Source organism: Spea bombifrons, chromosome 2, assembly GCF_027358695.1.
Source record: "Spea bombifrons isolate aSpeBom1 chromosome 2, aSpeBom1.2.pri, whole genome shotgun sequence".
Classification (NCBI taxonomy): Eukaryota; Metazoa; Chordata; class Amphibia; order Anura; family Pelobatidae; genus Spea; species Spea bombifrons.
Window position 1 is genome coordinate 23,508,461 of NC_071088.1, and position 19,915 is coordinate 23,528,375.

The 19,915-nt window shown below is 39.5% G+C and overlaps 1 protein-coding gene across 1 annotated transcript; it reads right to left on the reverse strand.

Moving 5' to 3' along the window:
- Window positions 1-2,264: 2,264 nt before the first annotated feature.
- Window positions 2,265-18,311, reverse strand: LOC128474757 (3 beta-hydroxysteroid dehydrogenase type 7-like). The gene is made up of 7 exons (XM_053457150.1): window positions 18,186-18,311; window positions 15,642-15,810; window positions 14,274-14,429; window positions 13,670-13,778; window positions 12,421-12,520; window positions 5,952-6,114; window positions 2,265-2,848 (listed from the first exon to the last, which is right to left on the reverse strand). The coding sequence occupies exons 2-7, from the start codon at window positions 15,787-15,789 to the stop codon at window positions 2,433-2,435; spliced, it is 1,092 nt and encodes a 363-aa protein (XP_053313125.1). The 5' UTR covers window positions 15,790-15,810; window positions 18,186-18,311; the 3' UTR covers window positions 2,265-2,432.
- Window positions 18,312-19,915: the final 1,604 nt, after the last annotated feature.

Consider the following 19,915-nt stretch of genomic DNA (forward strand, 5'->3'; position numbering starts at 1 on the left):
TGTGGGACAATGGCTCTTTTAACATTTTTCAGTGTTGCTGTTTAGCTGTGATTTTCTTCTTTCTCATTTCATGCTCCAACACATATTATATATTGTTTTTTTAGGACAAACAGGGCTTTCTTTATATACCATTATTTTTATCATATCATCTAATTTACTATAAAACAATGATAAAATATGGAGATTTTTTGTTAAAAAATGACTTTTTCTCACTTTTTAAACAACATACTTTTACTCATCTGCCAAAACTAATGAAAAAACCTGCTAAATAGATTCTACTACTTGTCCTGAGTTTAGAAATACCCAATGTTTTATGGGTTTTTTTTTTTTTTGCTTTTTTCTGCATGTTGGTGTTTTGCTATTTCAAAACCATTTTTTCCCCAAAGCTGGTCATTCTGCCCCATGTGCTATTTCGGGTACCTTTGAAGCCGGCCAATGAAATTTACCCCATCAAACCAAATATTTTTGACGACTAGACACCCCAAGGTATTTGAAATGCTGGTATTTTTCATGCACTAATTTTACCACCAGCCTTTGTCAAACTTTATGGTAGTACATTTTTTTTAAAAAAATTTCACACTTCAGGTATAAATTTACCGCTGCTGGTATATGTCCGTGTCAAACAACACCCCAATATGTGTTCCGCAACATCTCCTGAGCGCACATGCATGGCTTGGGATATTTGTGAGGTAAAAGGCCACCTTTGTGAGGTGTGTATTTTTTTGCCATTTAGACATCTGATCCTACTGCCCCAATGTCCCATATTTGGGACATCGTTGAACCCGGCCAATTTAATTTACCCCATCAAATTATACATTTCATACACTAGACATCCTATGGGTATTTATAATGCCAATATTTTAACTCTTTCCATGCTGGAATTTTTGTGAAGATAAAGAATTGTAGGACTTAATCATTAAATTTTTTTTTGTGTGACAGTGGGGATTTTGACATGTTACCATATTTTTTTTTTTTTGAACATTATTTTTTTTTTTTTAATTGTTTAATTTTTTTTTTTTTTTTTTTTTTTTTACTATTCACCCTGATTAGTGAGCTGGGCTCCATTGACCTTGCATGGTTGGATGCAGTACCTGCATTCAACCTGCAGGAGGGGCTCGAGAGTGCTCAAGAGGGTCTGGATAGACCCTCTGTGAACTCATTCAGTTTTTTATTGTTAATGCAATTGTGTGAATGATGGCAGCATCTTTATATGATGGCACTTGTGGTTGTGCTTCGGTGCAATCACAAGGCTATCGGGGTAGGGGGGTTGTGTTGCTACATGCCTTGATATCGAGGCATGTCAGCAACACAGTTTATGCTTAGGAAGCGATTCCGATCGCCATTTTTCTTCTGGGGAGGGCTTTTCTCCCCGGATCCACGGTCAGCCTCACTATTGAGGCTTCCGTGGATGCTGCAAAGCCACCGATCGCGGCGAAAACGCCGCCATCGCGGTGATGCAGCTATTTAACGACACCCCGTACGTGTACGGGCATTGTCGTTATCACGTTGCACTGCAACCCCGTACATCTACGGGCTTTGTCGTTAAGGGGTTAACATGTCTATTTTTAACACATTCTTACTTAACATTAGGTGTGTGCATTCTGCTTCATACGAATTACAAATTTAACAAAACTGGCATATTTCCTCAATTCTTATGAATCTCCGAAAACGAGGCCAGACCCCCCCCCATGGAATGAACGAAATGAAGCAAAGAAGCTTAGAATTTTCATTTGAATTTTGTGGGCTTGTTTACCCTTACTCTCACACCCATTGTCGTTCTTTCACGTTCATTCACTCTGAATGTCTCCCTACCTTCTCCTCCTTCTGCTTCCCTGTCTCGCAGCTTCACTCCTTCTCTAGCATCTTTTTTGATTGGAGGATTAGGGAAGAGGGTGTGCCAGGAAGCACCACCAGTTTGCCTCCAGTCTACATAAATGGCAGAGGTTCTGGCGAGATCCTCTTCCCGATTGGAATATGTCACTGGAACCATTGCCATTTTTGCGAAAGTTCACCGAGAGGTCATGTTCGCAAAGGTGGGATGAAAAAAGAAAACAGAAGAGAGAAGAAAAAGGATGAAGAGGATGCTAGAGAAGTAGCGGAGCTACGAGACACAGAAGCAGTTGGCAGGAGACATTCAAAGAGCATGAAAGTGTGAATGAGAATGTGAGTGAGAGTGAATTGAGGCATGAGATAACAAATTTTGTTTCAAAATTTAAAAAGCCCTCATATTTTCATCAGAAATGAATGGCAGGAAACGGAATTCGTTGTATGAAAATGAACAAGCCAAAAGCATTGTCAGAATCGTTTTTGGCACGTTTGCACGTCTACTTTACAGCATTTATTCACATCTGCCTAGAAGTTGTTTTTACAGTACTGAATATATATTTTGATTTAGGTAGTGTTGCCTCTACCTAGCCCAATACTTAATAAATTTAGGTTTGTTTACCTTTTATCGCCTGTTTTAGCCATGTACAGGTTCTGAGCTTTGCCTCTGCCCAACTATAGTATGGCTTGTACCCAAAATGTCTATAGGCTTTGTCTGTATCATATGAAAATGTAGTGACAAGCAAATTTAAAATACCAAAAGTCATAAAAGGCTTTAAAGTCCAAAAAGGCTTCACTAAGAATGAAATGATATTATGAGCAGCGATAATTAACCGCATTTTCCAGTAACTAATACGTGTGCCCAGCTGGATACTTGGGTCAATTTCTTTGTATAACTCGTAAAGCAGCGTGTATCTTTGTCTTAGTGGAGTGTCATCATAGGCATAATACACTTGTCCTCCAAGGGAATCTGGATTCAACTGCAGATGGTGAGCAGCAGCTACATGCATCCAGGCCACATTACCTGTAATCAGCATGGATAAATTGCAGTTATAGGGTCAGCATGTATATTTTTGAAACAATTTGTACAATGGTCATATAGTATTTAGCTCTTAATACACAAGTTTTTTTTTCCCATTTGGGTGCGATCCAGTCACAGACTCCCTTTATAAAATATAATATAAAGTGTGTTCACCACTGACTTCATTCACATATTATTTTTCCCAACAATGTCTTCCAAAAATGTGAAATCTATATATATGTATCCAATTACCAGGGCTCGTTAGGTACAGGGGTATGTATATATTTTGGGGTCAGCTATAGGCTATCAAGTGTCTTAGGCAACCTGTCATGGGCATAAAATTTGACAGCAGATAAGATCTATTGGGCCCATCTAATCTGCCCATTTTTCTTGATGTAAAGACTCAGACCTTAATGGGTCTTCAGATTCAGGATAGCTTTATAACTATCCCATGCATATTTAAGTGTATTAGCCTCTACCACTTCTGCTGGGAGGCTGTTCTATTTATCATCTGCCCACTAAGTAAAGTAAAACTACCTTACATTACATTTTAGCATCTGACTCTCATACTTTAGATTGTGATCTCTTGTAACATTTCTCCTCCTTTTAAATAAACCTACTTTCTGCAGTGTGTTAAAACCAAGTTGTACATATTGAGATCCCTTTCCTGATAACATGTTTGCTGCAAACCATTTACCATTTAGTAGCCTTCCTCTGAGCTCGTGCTAAAATGCCAATATTATTCTGGAGATGTGGCCTCCAGAACTGTAAAAATGTTACAATGTTAACCTGCAGCTGCCACACTCTCCACGATTCTTCTAATTTACTTAAGTCATTTACCATTTGGTTCGTTCCACCACGAATGTCTTCCATGTTGCAGACGATTGTATGATATACAATAAGACGTACCTTACCAATTAAGACCTTTCTTAATATCACTAATAAAAATATTAAAAAGTACGGGTCCCAACACTGATCCCTTGGGTGACCTTCTTAGTGGTTTCCTTTTTGTTTTACTAACAAGTGTAATGTAATGCCCCGCTGTTCCCTAGCAGAGTATCTCTTAAGTAATTAGATTTCTGCTGGACTCCATCTAAAGATGTCCAGACCATCAAAGACTCACCTACGTCTTTCTATTTTAAAATTACTATACTTATTACATGACTGTACTTATTCTACCTCCGATTTAATAACGTTGTCAACTGATAAGTGCTAAGTACATCTTTTAGCACTTAATCAATTTAAATATGCATACATCATGTATATACATATACTAAAATCTTTTTAAAAAGTTGAAATTCATGTTGTCCAGCAGGTGGCGCTATATGCATAGGTTATTTTTCCACATTGCAGAACAATGCTGTAAAGCATATTCATAACTAAAATACACCGATCAGCCATAACATTATGGACACCTGCCTAATATTGTGTAGGTCCCCCTTTTGCTGCCAAAACAGGCCTGACTCGTCGAGACATGGACTCCAGTAAACCTGTGAAGGTGTGCTGTGGTATCTGGTACCATGACGTTAGCAGGAGATCCTTTGAGTCATGTAAATTGCAAGGTGGGGCTTCCATGGATTGGACTTCCATGGATTATCCAGCACATCCTACAGATGCTCAATTGGACTGACATCTGGGGAATTTGGAGGCCAAGTCAACACCTTGAACTTATTTTTTGTGTTCCTCAAACCATTCCTGAACTGTTTTTTGCTTTGTGGCAGGGCACATTATCCTGCTGAGAGAGGTCAATGCCATCAGGGAATACCGTGTCCATGAAAGGGTGTACATGGTCTGCAACAAGGCTTAGGTAGGTGGTACGTGACAAAGTAACATCCACATGAATGGCAAGACCCAAGGTTTTCCAGAAGAATATTGCCCAAAGCATCACACTGCGTCAGCCGGCTTGCCTTCTTCCCATGTTCTCCAGGTAAGTGACGCACATGCACCTGGCCATCCATGTGATGTAAAAGAAAATGTGACTCATGAGACCGAGCCACCACCTTTCATTGCTCGGTGGTCCAGTTCTTGTGCTCACGTGCCCATTGCAGGCGCTTTTGGCAGTGGACAGGGGTCAGCATTGACACTCTGACTGGACTGCAGCTCCATAAGCAACAAACTGCGATGCACTGTGTGCTCTGACACCTTTCTATCAGAATCAGCATTAACTTTTTCAGCGATATGAGTTACTGTAGCTCATCTGTTGGATTTGACCACACGGGCCAGCCTTCAACCCCCCACCTGCATCAATGAGCCTTGGGCGCCCATAACCTTGTTGCCTGATGTCTGCAGACTGGGAACACCCCACAAGAGGCGCGGTTTTGGAGATGCTCTGACCCAGTTGTCTAGCCATCAAAATTTAGCCCTTGTTAAAGTCGCTCAGGTCCTTATTGATATCAGTAGTACATCAAATCTCAACGTTTAAGTCTCGCCTGGGGCCGTAGCAAGATAAATATATTTAACGCTGTAGTGGTATATTACTGAGGTAACAGGTACTTCTTCCAACTTGACTTTCAGCATTGCCATTCTCGACAGGAATAGTGGATTCTTGTTCAGCAATCAACCAAGAGGTTCACACCAGTGCCCTGGGCTAGCTATGCCATGTACTAGATATGCTCATAGTGGGTCTGCCCTTTGTTTGCCTCCATATAAAGCCTGTTGAACTTCTCATCTGTTTCATATATCTTTGTTATAATTTCATATTTTTCTCCTTTACATCCTTTGACCTTAACTAACGTCTACTTCTTTATAATCTATGTTTTTATTTATTCACACTTCTCGCATAAAATAGGATTCTCCAAGGAAACGTGTAGCCTGTATTTAGGAGCTCACAGGGTATTGACTAAACTTGCTGTATACTACATCTACTTAGCTGTATACCACGTCTCTTTTCTAGATCATACCCATGGCTTCCTAAACACATAGAGCTATTGGAAATCAGTTAATGATCTCTAAGACGTTATGGCATCAGAAAATTGCCAAATACCACAAACATTGAGTTCTATAAGTCTTGATGATTGGGCTATTATTTTGGATGTTCTTGGATATTCTTTCTTAAGTAATAGTTCAGAAGTCATAGTAAATACTCAAAAAGTGATGTTTTCCTTACCTACGTATGTAAAGCATTGATCTATATTTTTAGGTTCAATGTAGTTTATCCGGCCTTTTTTAGACTTTGCAGAGATGTAGCTTTCCACCAAATTCACTGTTTTTTCTCCGTAAATATTACTTGGTCGGATAACACAAGTGATTAGAGTCTTTCCGTTGCTTGTCTTTAAAGTAATGAGGAGAAAATGTTATTTGAAAAAGTTAACATATTGTACTTTGATAGATTGATGTAAATAAAGTTATTGTCAGTTTTGTATACTACAAATATATATATTTTTTTATGTAATACAATAATCAGCACACTCTACTGCAGTAGCTTTATTATCGTTTCAGGTAACCATATGCTTTACACACATTTTACAATTATTACCCATATTTTGCTATTACTATATTTGATTTTCACTTTCAAAGAAGGAAGAGCTCTTACATAAGAACAATTAAAATAACATGGACATTTTTCAAGAAATGGAGTAAAGTATGCCTACAGTTACTCATTAGGAGAACAGTATATGCCACATATTGAGCTATTTAACCCCTTCAGGACCGGGATTTTGATACTAACGTGTCGCTAAAGGACCGGAGCCGTTTTTGTGTTTTTGCCATGTCTTTCTTCAACTGTAATTTCTCTCTAATCAATTGGTGCACCCACACAAATCATATATTGTTTTTTTTAGGACAAGTAGGGCTTTCATTTCATATTAAGCTGGGTAGTACATTGTTTTGTTTGAAATAAACTGGAAAAAGTGGGGGAAAAAATGAAAAAAACGCATTTTTTTTACAGTTTTGTATACACACAAATTGTACACACATTGAACCAATGGGAAAAAATTATCCCAAATATATTCATTAAGTTGTCCTGATTTGGAAACCACCCAACATGGCCAGGATTTTCATCTATTTTGACCAGTATAGGGCAAATATTGCAAGGCATGCATCACGTTTTTGAAATGTAATTTTTTTCAAATTTGGCATGGTAGTCTAATAACTGCAATAGTTGTCACAGATACTGATTATCCCCCCAAAATTATATGTTTATGAAAAGTAGATAAGTCAAGGTGTACAACTAGGGTCATTTTGACACTTTTCAAACAGGTGTTTTATCGCCAATTGCTGCCAAATTTTGAGGTACCGTATTTGCTCGATTATAAGACGACCCTGATTATAAGACGACCCCCCAAAATCTGAATATTAACTTAGGAAAAAAAGAAAAATCCTGAATATAAGACGACCCTAAAGGAAAAAAGTTTTACTAGTAAATGTTAATTCATGTAAACTATTTTTTTTAATAAAAGCTATGATTGAGAAAAATATTTTTTTTTTGTTTTTATTTCTTGTATTTTCCAACCTGTCCCCCAGTTACACACATCTGCCCCCAGGCTTGCCACACCAATATGGCACTGTGGCCCATGATATGCCTTTTAACCCTCTATATGCCACTGTGCCCCATGGTATGCCTTTTGACCCCCTATGTGCCACTCTGCCTCCAGAAATGCCTTATACCCCTATATCCCATTCTGGCATTTAGGGGGTTAAAATGCATATTATGGGGCAGAGTGGCATATAGGGAGGTATAAGGCATTCCAGGAGGCAGAGTGGCATTAAGGGAGTTAAAAGGCATTATATAGAGCACTCTGCCTCCAGAAATGCCTTATACCCCTATATGCCACTCTGGCATTTAGGGGGTTAAAAGGCATATTATGGGGCAGAGTGGCATATAGGGAGGTATAAGGCATTTCAGGAGGCAGAGTGCACTATTAAATGCCCCCTTAACGCCACTCTGCCTCCTGAAATGCCTTATACCTCCCTATATGCCACTCTGCCCCATAATATGCCTTTTAACCCCCTAAGTGCCAGAGTGGCATATAGGGGTGTAAGGCATTCCAAAAATGCCCTACACACACACACACACACACACACACACACACACTTACTTACCGGTGCTTCCAATTTCCTGCTGTATTGCCGGGGCAGCGGGTTGACGTCTCATTTCGCGGCAGCCGGAAGGAGGTGGAGTTGGCAGCGGGGGTTTGTATGCGTCCGTCGCAAATACCTTCCCCGGCTGTCAGAGATCAGGAACTCTTGAACTCTGATCTCTGACAGTCGGGGAAGGTATTTGCGACGGACGCATACAAACCCCCGCTGCCAACTTCACCTCCGGAAGCACCGGTAAGTGTGTGTGTGTGTGGGGGGGCGACGACAGGAGGATCCAGGTCCCCTGCAGCGGTGCGGGGGATCTGGATCTTAGTCTCCTAATCAGACCTCTATTTGAGGTCTGATTAGAAGACGACCCCGATTATAAGACGAGGGGTATTTTTCAGAGCATTTGCTCTGAAAAAAACCTCGTCTTATAATCGAGCAAATACGGTATTTTTATATTTTTTTGTTTTTTTTTTGCATATGTTGCAATGTTGCTTTAGATTTTATATTATATTTTGTATAGAATATGTGCAACTGCAGAAAAAAACACCAAATTGTGTTCACCAACATCCCCCGGTTCCAACAAGGCCTCACATGCATGGTTCATGCATTTTTTGAGGAAGCTATGAGGGCAAAACTGGAACATGCGCATTTTACTTTTCACATTTGGTATTTTCAGAAATTGGTTTCCTGGGCCCATATCCCATTTGGGACATTTTGGAAGCCCCCCGCTGTAAATTACCCCATAAAAGTATATATTTATGAACAGTAGACAAGTCAAGGTGTTCAACTAGGGTAGTTTTGACAGTTTTCAGCTAGCCATTTCTTCACTGATGTCTGCCAAACTTCACAGGGAAATTATTTTACTGCTTTTTTAGCGCATACATTTCAATGTTGCACTGAATTTCTTGCACACCATAAGTGCAACAGTGGAAGAAAACACCACATTTTGTTCACCAAGATCCCCTGATTCCAACAAGACCTCACATGCATTTTTTGAGGAAGCTATGAGGGCAGAACTGGAACATGTGCATTTACATTTTTTTAAATATTTTTTTTTATCAGATTACTTGTAAGTGACAGGTTTAGGCCGCTGACATCAATCAGGGAGACCGATCAATAATCAGCGACTTAAAATGTCACCGACAAGTGATCAGGTAATAATTACGATTATTTCATTTATTAATAATTTGTGTTTTTTCATAATTATCCTAGATGACCCCTCTCTCTTTGTAGAGCAGGGTCATCCGTGGGCTGCCATAATAATCCGATCACTCCTATTGGCCAGGAGCGATCTGATCAGCCCAGCCCAGCATTTGACCTGGAAGCACCCTGGACTTTCAGGTCAGTGCTGTTTTTTTTTATTATTATTATTATTTTATTAATTTTTTTAAATTTATTTTTTAATTTTTTTTTATTATTATTATTATTATTATTATTTTTTACATTTTTTTTAACTCTTTCAATGCTGATGCTCCATTGAAGCACAGCATTGACTGATATTTAGTCCCCACAAGCTTGTGGGGACTAATATTAACCCCTGCATTGCTGCGATGGGGGTCATACACAATCGCAGCATTGAAGGGGTTAATTGAGGAAGAGGGGGGGTAGGGGTTAACTGAGGAAAGGTGTGGGGGGGGTCTGGTCTCCACACTCATGTGGAGACCAAAGAACCCTGTCTCCCTGTCCCTGAAGCTGCCTCTGGCAGCTGGGACACAATCTCCAATAGACTGGAGATTGTAGGGGAGGAGTCTCTCTGATCAGTCCTACAGGACTGATCAGAGGACTTCTGGGGGGTCGTTTTTGCTGTTGCTGCTGGTCTGCCTGGGCTTCCACGCAGACCACCAGCAGCAGAGCCCCCTACAAAACGGGAATTAACCCCTTCAATGCCGCGATCGCGGCATTCAATGCCGCGATCGCGGTATTGAAGGGGTTAACGCTGCACTGAGGCTCTCATGGAGCGATCAGGCAGCAGGGGGGTGTTGGATCAGGTCCCCACACTTGTGTGGGGACACATTCAACACCCCCCCTTCCCTGAAGCTGCCTGTGGCCTTTCTTGGTCTTTAACCCCTTCAGCACCGGGACGTACCTGGTACTTCCTGGTTACTGGTCACCGGTAGACCGGGACGTACCAGGTACGTCTCCTCCAAAAAACGCCCCCACATCACCACGATCGCGGTGATCGTGGAGGCGCTGCTGCTGCTGTCTGCCCAGGAGTTCTGGGCAGACAGCACAGCCTCTCTAAACCCGCCCCCAAGCCTACGATCACTCCCACGGAGTGATTTTGTAGGCAGAAACAGCGATTGCAGAAAGATCTGCAATCGCGGTTTCAGCTGCCACAGGCAGCTTCAGGGAAAGGGGGGGGGGTGTTGAATGGGTCCCCACACAAGTGTGGGGGCCTGATCCAACACCCCCCTGCTGCCTGATCGCTCCTTGAGAGCGTCAGTGCAGCGTTAACCCCTTCAATGCCGCGATCGCGGCATTGAATGCCGCGATCGCGGCATTGAAGGGGTTAATTTCCGTTTTGTAGGGGGCTCTGCTGCTGGTGGTCTGCCTGGAAACCCAGGCAGACCAGCAACAGCAAAAACGAGCCCCAGAAGTCCTCTGATCAGTCCTGTAGGACTGATCAGAGAGACTCCTCCCCTACAATCTCCAGTCTGTTGGAGATTGTGTCCCAGCTGCCAGAGGCAGCTTCAGGGACAGGGAGACGGGGTTCTTTGGTCTCCACATGAGTGTGGAGACCAGCCCCCCCACCCCCACCCTTCCTTAATTAACCCCTTCAATGCTGCGATTGTGTATGACCCCCATCGCAGCATTGCAAGGGTTAATATTAGTCCCCACAAGCTTGTGGGGACTAAATACCAGTCAATGCTGTGCTTCAATGGAGCATCAGCATTGAAAGAGTTAAAAAAAATGTAAAAAATAATAATAATAAAAAAAAATTAAAAAAAAAATTAATTTAAAAAAATTAATAAAATAATAATAATAATAATAAAAAAATAACAGCACTGACCTGAAAGTCCAGGGTGCTTCCAGGTCAAATGCTGGGCTGATCAGATCGCTCCTGGTCAATAGGAGTGATCGGATCATTATGGCAGCCCACGGATGACCCTGCTCTACAAAGAGAGAGGGGTCATCTAGGGTAATTATGAAAAAACACAAATTATTAATAAATGAAAAAATCATAATTATTACCTGATCACTTGTCGGTGACATTTTAAGTCGCTGATTATTGATCGTTCTCCCTGATTGATGTCAGCGGCCTAAACCTGTCACTTACAAGTAATCTGATGAAAAAAATATTTTAAAAAATGTAAATGCACATGTTCCAGTTTTGCCCTCATAGCTTCCTAAAAAAATGCATGAACCATGCATGTGAGGTCTTGTTGGACTCATGGGATGTTGGTGAACAAAATGTGGTGTTTTCTTCCACTGTTGCACTTATGGTGTGCAAGAAATTCAGTGCAACATTGAAATGTATGCGTTAAAAATGCAATAAAATAATGTCCCTGTGAAGTTTGGCAGACATCAGTGAAGAAATGGCTGGCTGAAAACTGTCAAAACTACCCTAGTTGAACACCTTGACTTGTCTACTGTTCATAAATATATACTTTTATGGGGTAATTTACAGTGGGGGGCTTCCAAAATGTCCCAAATGGGATATGGGCCCAGGAAACCAATTTCTGAAAATTCCAAATGTGAAAACGAAAATGCGCATGTTCCAGTTTTGCCCTCATAGCTTCCTCAAAAATTGCATGAACCATGCAGGTGAGGCCTTGTTGGAACCGGGGGATGTTGGTGAACACAATTTGGTGTTTTTTTCTGCAGTTGCACATATTCTATACAAAATATAATATAAAATCTAAAGCAACATTGCAACATATGCAAAAAAACCAAAAAAATATAAAAATACCTCAAAATTTGGCAGCAATTGGCGATAAAATCCCTGTTTGAAAAGTGTCAAAATGACCCTAGTTGTACACCTTGACTTATCTACTGTTCATAAACATATAATTTTGGGGGGATAATCAGTATCTGTGACAACTATTGCAGTTATTAGACTACCATGCCAAGTTTGAAAAAAATTACATTTCAAAAACGTAATGCATGCCTTGCAATATTTTCCCCTATACTGGTCAAAATAGATAAAAATCCTGGCCATGTTGGGTGGTTTCCAAATCAGGACAACTTAATGAATATATTTGGGATAATTTTTTCCCATTGGTTCAATGTGTGTACAGTTTGTATGTATACAAAACTGTAAAAAAATGCGTTTTTTTCATTTCCCCCCCACTTTTTCCAGTTTATTTCAAATAAAACAATGTACTACCCAGCTTAATATGGTTTCAAATGAAAGCCCTACTTGTGCTGAAAAAAACAATATATGATTTGTGTGGGTGCACCACTTGATAAGAGAGAAATTACAGTTGAAGAAAGACATGGCAAAAACACAAAAACGGCTCCGGTCCTTTAGCGACACCCTAGCTTAAAAATCCCGGTCCTGAAGGGGTTAAATAAATGAAATACGAAAATAAAAACATTTTGTCTCCCACCTGTTTGCCATTAGCTTGGCGAACTAACTTTTCAGCGTGAGCCTTGGTTTTACCATATAAAAGTCCTAGTTCACCAGTGTACACAGTCTCTTCTGTGCCCCTGAAATAACATAATATTGTTATTTTAGTCATGCTCTGTTCTGATCCAGAAGTTGGCTATCCCTGAGAATACACTTTAAAAATCTGTCATTATTTCAGCTAGGCTGATCTTCTAGGATGGCTTATATTTGGTAATATCTATTGGGTCAGGTATTCTTTTCAGGTGCCAAGCAGACACTCAGCGTAGGACAGGCATCTCAGATTTGTTTTGTATGGCATTTTCCTTTTACAGATATTACCGTAATAATAATTTTATTTAAAGTCCACAATTTAATTTGCTTCCTGTTTCATTTTCTCCTTATAAGGTACCATATTCTCACAAGAGCTATAAAATACATCTACAAAATTAATTCTACTCTTCAGATTTACTGTATTATATGACAATAAAACAGTCTATTATTATTAAGAAGCAGTAAAAAAACTGACACATAGTAGGAATGGAATAGATAAAGCATAACACATATTTTATATGCTTCTGTTGGTGTCTTTAAACTAATGAAGGGCCAGAGGGGAGCCAATGAAATCAAGTCCAGCGGGCATTTAAAGAATACTCTACTGTTCGTATAGTCATAGTGGTAGTGGGCAATGCTTGATTAAAGTTCTCAGGAGCTACTGAAACATTGGTTTTGTCTGTACCACCAGGCCTGGACAGCTTCTGGTTATTGGTGCCCCATACTCATATGTTCTGCCTCTGCAGTGTGTCAAGTGGCTGGATATACCCAGACACACACTACATGAAAAAAGTAACATAAAGTGCCAGGGTTGCCTTGTCATTGGCAGTCCAGCCCTGAGTACCACTGTGACTACATAAACACTAAATGCTTACTAATGAAATCCTTGGTGTGCTCTCTTTCATCTCTATCTATCTATCTATCTATCTATCTATCTATCTATCTATCTGTCTATCTATTATACAGTAGATAATAGATGGAATTTTATATGTGTTTTTGTTTTTCAGCGCAGGAGTGAAAAACAAGCGTGTGTGGTTAACCTTTTTTAGTGCTGAAGTGCAGAAAGTAAACAATTTGACAAGGTTATGGGTAGCATCATGGCTTTTTCCTTTATCTAATGGCAGCTCTCACATACAGCACAAGGAGAACAAAGCTGATTAATGGGTCACTGTACTTTTATAATTTTCTACTATCCATACCTTAGCATGGGCTGAGAGTGCCGATTGGGTCCAACAGCTGTTATAGAGCTTGTGTATACAAGGTAGGGGACATCCATAGCCAAACAAGCATTTAGAATGTTTTCTGTTCCTGTGAAATGTATGTAAAATTGATAATGAGTAATATATACCATAATGTGCTTCCACTACACTAAATAAATAGTGTACAAAACACAAAAAATGGGTGCACTGAAAGACTGCAAAAAAGGGAAATACGATAAAAGTTAAGGGAATCTGCTTTTACCGTTATTTTCTTTTGATATAATAAGCACAAAAAAAAAAAAAGGATAATGTGCGTGTATAAAATGCCTCCTCACGCAGATTGAAATACCGGTAGTAGTCTCTGCACAAACTGTTTCCCTCAAGTCTTAAATAAGCAAAGTCAGTTTGGATTTTACTTGCTCTTTTCTGAGCCAATGATATATCCTGGCCTCCCAGTATTAATGCTGTTTAAATCTATTCACACATCAGTTTGCATGCTATAAGATGGTGTCCTAAATGTATACAAAAACTGCCAAGTATTTTAACACACAGCACAGACCATTTACTTTGTTCAGTTAAAACCAAATTAATTAGTAGATGTTACCTCCAATGTTGATGGCTTCCATTTTGCAGTGGGGTAATACATCCAGATAGTCTACAAGGGCAGCTGTGTGAATCACAGCCTGGACTCCTGCAGTGGCCTTTAGGACCTGATCATAGTCTGTAATATCTCCTTTAATCATTGATACAGAGGTGGAAGCTAAAAGAACAGATATATCAGAAATACCTAGTTGTATATACTGAGATTATAATGAAGGCAAATATAATACAAATTGTAAGCAATTGTTGGTTAATGCATTTTTTTTAATTAATGGAAATGCTTGCAGACTTCGTGGCAAACCTATGAAGCACCCATACGATGGAATCCAGACTAAAGAACATAATGAATGGAAGATGATGATGATTTGGAGAATGGAATCAAATGAAGTCTCCCATATTGTGTTATATATTGTAAATAGTTGTCATTTTGTAGTTTTATGCAGCTTGGTAAATTTACACGCATTTTGACCGGTGGCATAACTTATTACTGGTAATTAGTGGTTTTATGTTGCTTATTTATTATAATTATATACTTAGGGTTTATATTCTATTAACTGTTTTTGACTGCTACCTTCTAGGAAAAAACAGCTTTTACATGTAACTATATACAATATAAGAAATTACCAAGACAAGTTTGGCACACAGAGATGGTACCTTTGAGTATGTGTGATGTCTGATGTTATTATGTGGGAAAGAGGTGAAGGGGCTCTTACAGAGTCAGTATGTTCACTCTTGTTGCACCTAGGCAACTCTAATGGTTTACCTAGGTATCACACAGTCTGAAACAAGTATGATGTGAGATCATTGTGCTGCTACTGTACGTATGTATATGAATTGAGCAAGAGGTGACGTCCCTACTCCATCCACTGCCACCAGTGCCACATTCCTGAATTTGTTTTGGCAAATATGGAAAACCAAATGTGCACTCAAAAGACCAGTGATGGAGTGGAAGTGGGTCTCTGATGGCATTGATACACATTCCTCACATGATTCTCCTTCCTGTTCTTTATCTTTTTATTGTTGTAGCTTTTTAGGGCTTAGGTATAGATCTAGTGGCACATTAGATGTTAAATCCATCAAGAATACCTCAGCTCCTTCAATTGCTAATACAATAGATTTCCAAGGATTAGAATAGACATATGGTGTTGGTGGTATGTATCCCCTGCCCTTTCACATAAAACAAAATGTTTAGAGATACAGCAGATGCAAGAATCTGGATCCAGTTTTAACTCTAACCTATTGCATTCCCCCAAAGGCTCCCTTCCTGACATGAATTTCAGATAAATTAAGTTTATAAAAATAACATCAGACACATATAAAATTGAACATTGCCGCTCAATATATTTAATCGCCACACACTTATAATAGTTACCTGTGCTAAGGTTTTTGATTTCTTCCGTTTCACTGATGTCAAAAACCCTCACCTCTTTTGCATATTTTTCTGTAACCAAGAGTTTAACGATGTGCTCTCCAATATACCCGCAGCCTCCGGTGACCAGATATACCAGGTCCTCAGCCATATCTGAAAAGCTCAAGTATTGCTGGCCAAAATATGAAGTAGTAAATGAAAACTGTCAACATTAATTACCAAGTTGTAACTAAGATGAAATTAAAATTTACCTAACTTATGAGCCTTTTTTTCCAGTTCATAAGGTACATTTTTAATGTTTCTAATTTTGTAGCTATTGGTGGTCACGGAATAGAGAAGGAAATCCAAATGTGTCAGGGGGTTAATTTACATTTAGGATATTGTAAAATATAGTCTAAAATTGTCTGGGTTACAGTTGTATTACTCAAACTTGGTACATTTCCTTACATGATATAAGACACCCACACTCTATTTGGGTTATTGGAAGGGTTATTGGTATGGTGACCACATTTTATTTCAACCATTCAGGGACACACTATGAAGCACACGAGATTACACACACACACACACATGCATATATATATATATATATATATATATATATATATGTGTTAGACATGTATTTTTAACTACATAATATGTAATTATCTCTTTGAGCGTGATTGAAAAATGATTTCAAAATAACAGCTGAGCTGAAGAGTTTTCATTCTTTAATATTAACCCCTGCTGCCAATATATATATTAATATTAGACCCTGCTGACGATATATATAAATATTAGCCCCTGCTGGCAATATATATTAATATTAGACCCTGTTGCCAATACATTTTATACTGAAAAAAATGCTCTATGCTCCCTAGCATGCACTCACTCCCTTCGCTCCCGCACCAAATGCAAAGCCTGTATTTGCAGGTATACAACAATAATGTATGGAAGCATTGCAGGTATAGATCAACAGAACACACAAACCCAGCATTGCAGGTATAGATCAACTAGAAATCACATGTAAACTTAGCACTGATGGTATATATCAAATAAACAACACATGGAAAGAGCACTGCAGGTATTGATCAACTGAATAAGACATACAAACCCTGTATTTGCAGGTATACATAAATAATTAATAGAAACATAGCAGATATGGATCAACAGAATTACACAAAAACCCAGCTTTGCAGGTATAGAACAACTGAAAATTACATATAAACTCAGCATTAAAGGTATAGGTGAAACCCCCTAAATTACTGGCATAAATCACAGGTTGCATAATCCAAAGTCCTGGCATTCACAACTGCTAACATAGAACCTGACCAGCACCCAAATTACACTCATAAACATCCTGCCTGTGCCATCTTGGTCCCCAAGGCTCAAACACCCTGCTTCTGCCATCTTTGCCTTTCCACAAATCAATTATACATCTATGATACACACAAACACTTTTACAGTCATTCACAAATTCACACTTTCATTCACATAATTTATTCACACAATCATTTGTTCACTCATTCACACAAATCATTTACACATTCATTAATGCATTCTCAAAAATGAATTAATCCTCACACTCATTCACACAATTCATCCGCACATTAATTCATACTCTCACTCATCCACACAATTCATCCACACATTAATTCATACTCTCACTCATTCAGACAATTCATCCACACATTATTTCATTCTCTCACTCTTTCACATAATTCATCCACACATTAATTCTTTAATTTTCTCGCTCAGTCACACAATGCATCCACACATTCATTCATTCTCATTCTGACTCTTTATTTTCATATTCTTACCACCCCCTTTCTCACTATCTACCACTCTCCCTCCCTTCACAATGCATTGTCCCGGATTGAGGCTGCCTGGGACTTAAAGTCCCATTGCGGGACTGTCCCGGGCAATCCGGGACATGTGGTCACCCAAGATTGGTCCTCTAGGGTCTCTAACCCCTGATCCCAAAATCACACAGTGGACTCAATGTGTCACAAAGTGAGGTGGAGTTGCTGTACTGCCGTATTAAGGAGACAGTTAATGCTTCTAAGTTTCTCAAAAAGGCAGCATGCATACATTTGCATTAAATAAAATATTTTAACAGACTGAATAAAAAATAATAATTATACAGTATGAAGCAAACAAAATAGGCAGATACATAAATATTTCATTTTTGAAGTAACTGTTTCTAGACCTATAGGGGAAGTATTATCCAATCAGACTTAGTTTAGATGCATGTATTAGCAGACCCAAAGTGTGATTAGTTAGCATTAAAGTAGAATAAATGACATTGATATAAAAAACCCCCAACATTTAAATGCACAAAACATTTCATTTGCATCCCTTTAAAGAAACGCCCTTTTTATAGTTATCAGTAAAATGAGTTGTGGATTGGGTGTATTTTACTGCATGCAAATACATTGACTTGAAATAACTGGAAATCTAGTTGTTGCAGTGATTGTACAAACTTGGATTTTGATAACTTCTGACCAACTCAAAAAATTAATGCATGTTAAGCGTAAAGTGTAAACTGAATCTGTGTTAATAGCTTACCTGTCCAGAACATGAAGTCAGGTGCAAGTGCAAGTGCAAGTCTGCTCACTTTTTTAAATCACTAATCTGTACTTTCACTTCTCATCTTCACCAATCATTAAGAGCTCCTCCACAGTAAGTTCAAGGTTCTTTCAAACAACCTTTGTTAAAGAATTCCATTGCTGCTTTGTAAACCTCAAAAGTTCATTAGGTCTGAAAAGCGCCATGGTCTAAAAGAGTATATTTTAACCTTTGTAGTGCCAGGGGAATTAGAAAAACCAATGCATTTGAGCTGAAGTGGATAAAGGAATGCTAAACAATCCTTCTAACCTGCATTAATGAATGAACAAACCTTGCTGCAATAGTCAGAAGGATAGATACCTGGATAGCACAGGCCATGAGCAGACTACCTAACATTAACACCTATATGCAACCCAATAATTTGTGGGGCCCTGGAACCTTTTGAGACTTTTAGGTGATCATTCTAGCTTAAACATCAGAACCACTGTAATATGGCTCATTGAGTTGCTATTTTTAAGCAGTGCAGTAACTGAACACATGGATAAATGGTAGCTGTGCCCAGTCCCACACAGGCCAGCTAAAGATAAAATGAGGTATTGTGCAGCTATGCAGCTACATTTCTGTAGCGTGCAACTACGTGTGTCCAACTGGTGACTGGACGCTAAAGGTTAGGATCTGCCATGCATGTGGCAAAAAAAGTGTGTTGGAGGCACTGTTGGGTACCAGTCCATTACATAGGTGCCTGGTTTGTCCCATGAGTAATAGAAATGTTGCAGGCTACAAATTAGTTTTTTGTTGAGTACATATTAATATGTGTACACACAACAAAGCCAGAAATCAGCGCACATCCAGCAAAGACTATTTAAAAGTGCCTATCTAAGGTATAAATATTGAGGATTCTGTCCTCTACAGCAATATCTGGCGCGTAGTGATGACAGACCTCAGGCTCCCACCACAGGATGCAGAGGAAACAGGATGGAGGCAGAAGGAAGGAGGATGAAGGATGGTGGATGGTGGGAGAGGTAAGAGATGGGGAGAAAGGGGTGTAAGGGCAGTGTATGTGTATGTATGTGTTTGTAAGGTGGTGTGTATGTGCCGGTGTGTGTAAGAACAGTACAGGTATTTGTTAGCTGGTGTGTGTAAGGGCAGTGTACATGTATATGTATGTGTGTAAGGGCAGTGTATGTGTATATGTGGGTGTGTAAGGGCAGTGTATATGTGTGTAAGGGCAGTGTATGTGTATATGTGTGTTTATGGGCGGGTGTGTGTAAAGGCAGTGTGGGCTAAAGGAGGGAGGCTAAAATTAGCCTTTTTAATTTAAAAAATCTCTGCTGTGGACTACTCTTCCAATGATGCTCAGCCAGCATTATGGTGGACACCTGGCTGGCTGAGAATCATGGGAATGTTAGTTCACAGCTAGCATCTGCAGCTTTACTGTTGCTGCACTTCCCATGATGCTCAGCCAGCCTCATGAAAGTAGTATGTCTCATGGGAATTTAATTCAATGTGTTGGTTATTTTTAATATGCATGTCTGTGCTGACAGAAACGAAGCATATTTTAAGTGGCGATGCAAGGTCGACATTGTAGTGCAATTGCTTGTATCGGTGAGTTCTCTTTCACATTTTGAAATGTTGGGAGGTATGACACACACAGAGTGCATCTGCACACACTGCTACGCTACGGCTCTTGGTGAGGGGGACCGTGACTGACCCTCCCCACACTGGAAATC

Coding starts and splice junctions, on each gene's coding strand:
- LOC128474757 (XM_053457150.1), bottom strand. CDS start 15,789: ATGGCTGAGGACCTGGTATATCTGGTCACCGGAGGCTGCGGGTATATT. Junction 14,430..15,641: donor AATCAAAAACCTTAGCACAG/GTAACTATTATA, acceptor CTGTTCTTTTAG/CTTCCACCTCTGTATCAATG. Junction 2,849..5,951: donor TCAATGCTTTACATACGTAG/GTAAGGAAAACA, acceptor TGCTGATTACAG/GTAATGTGGCCTGGATGCAT.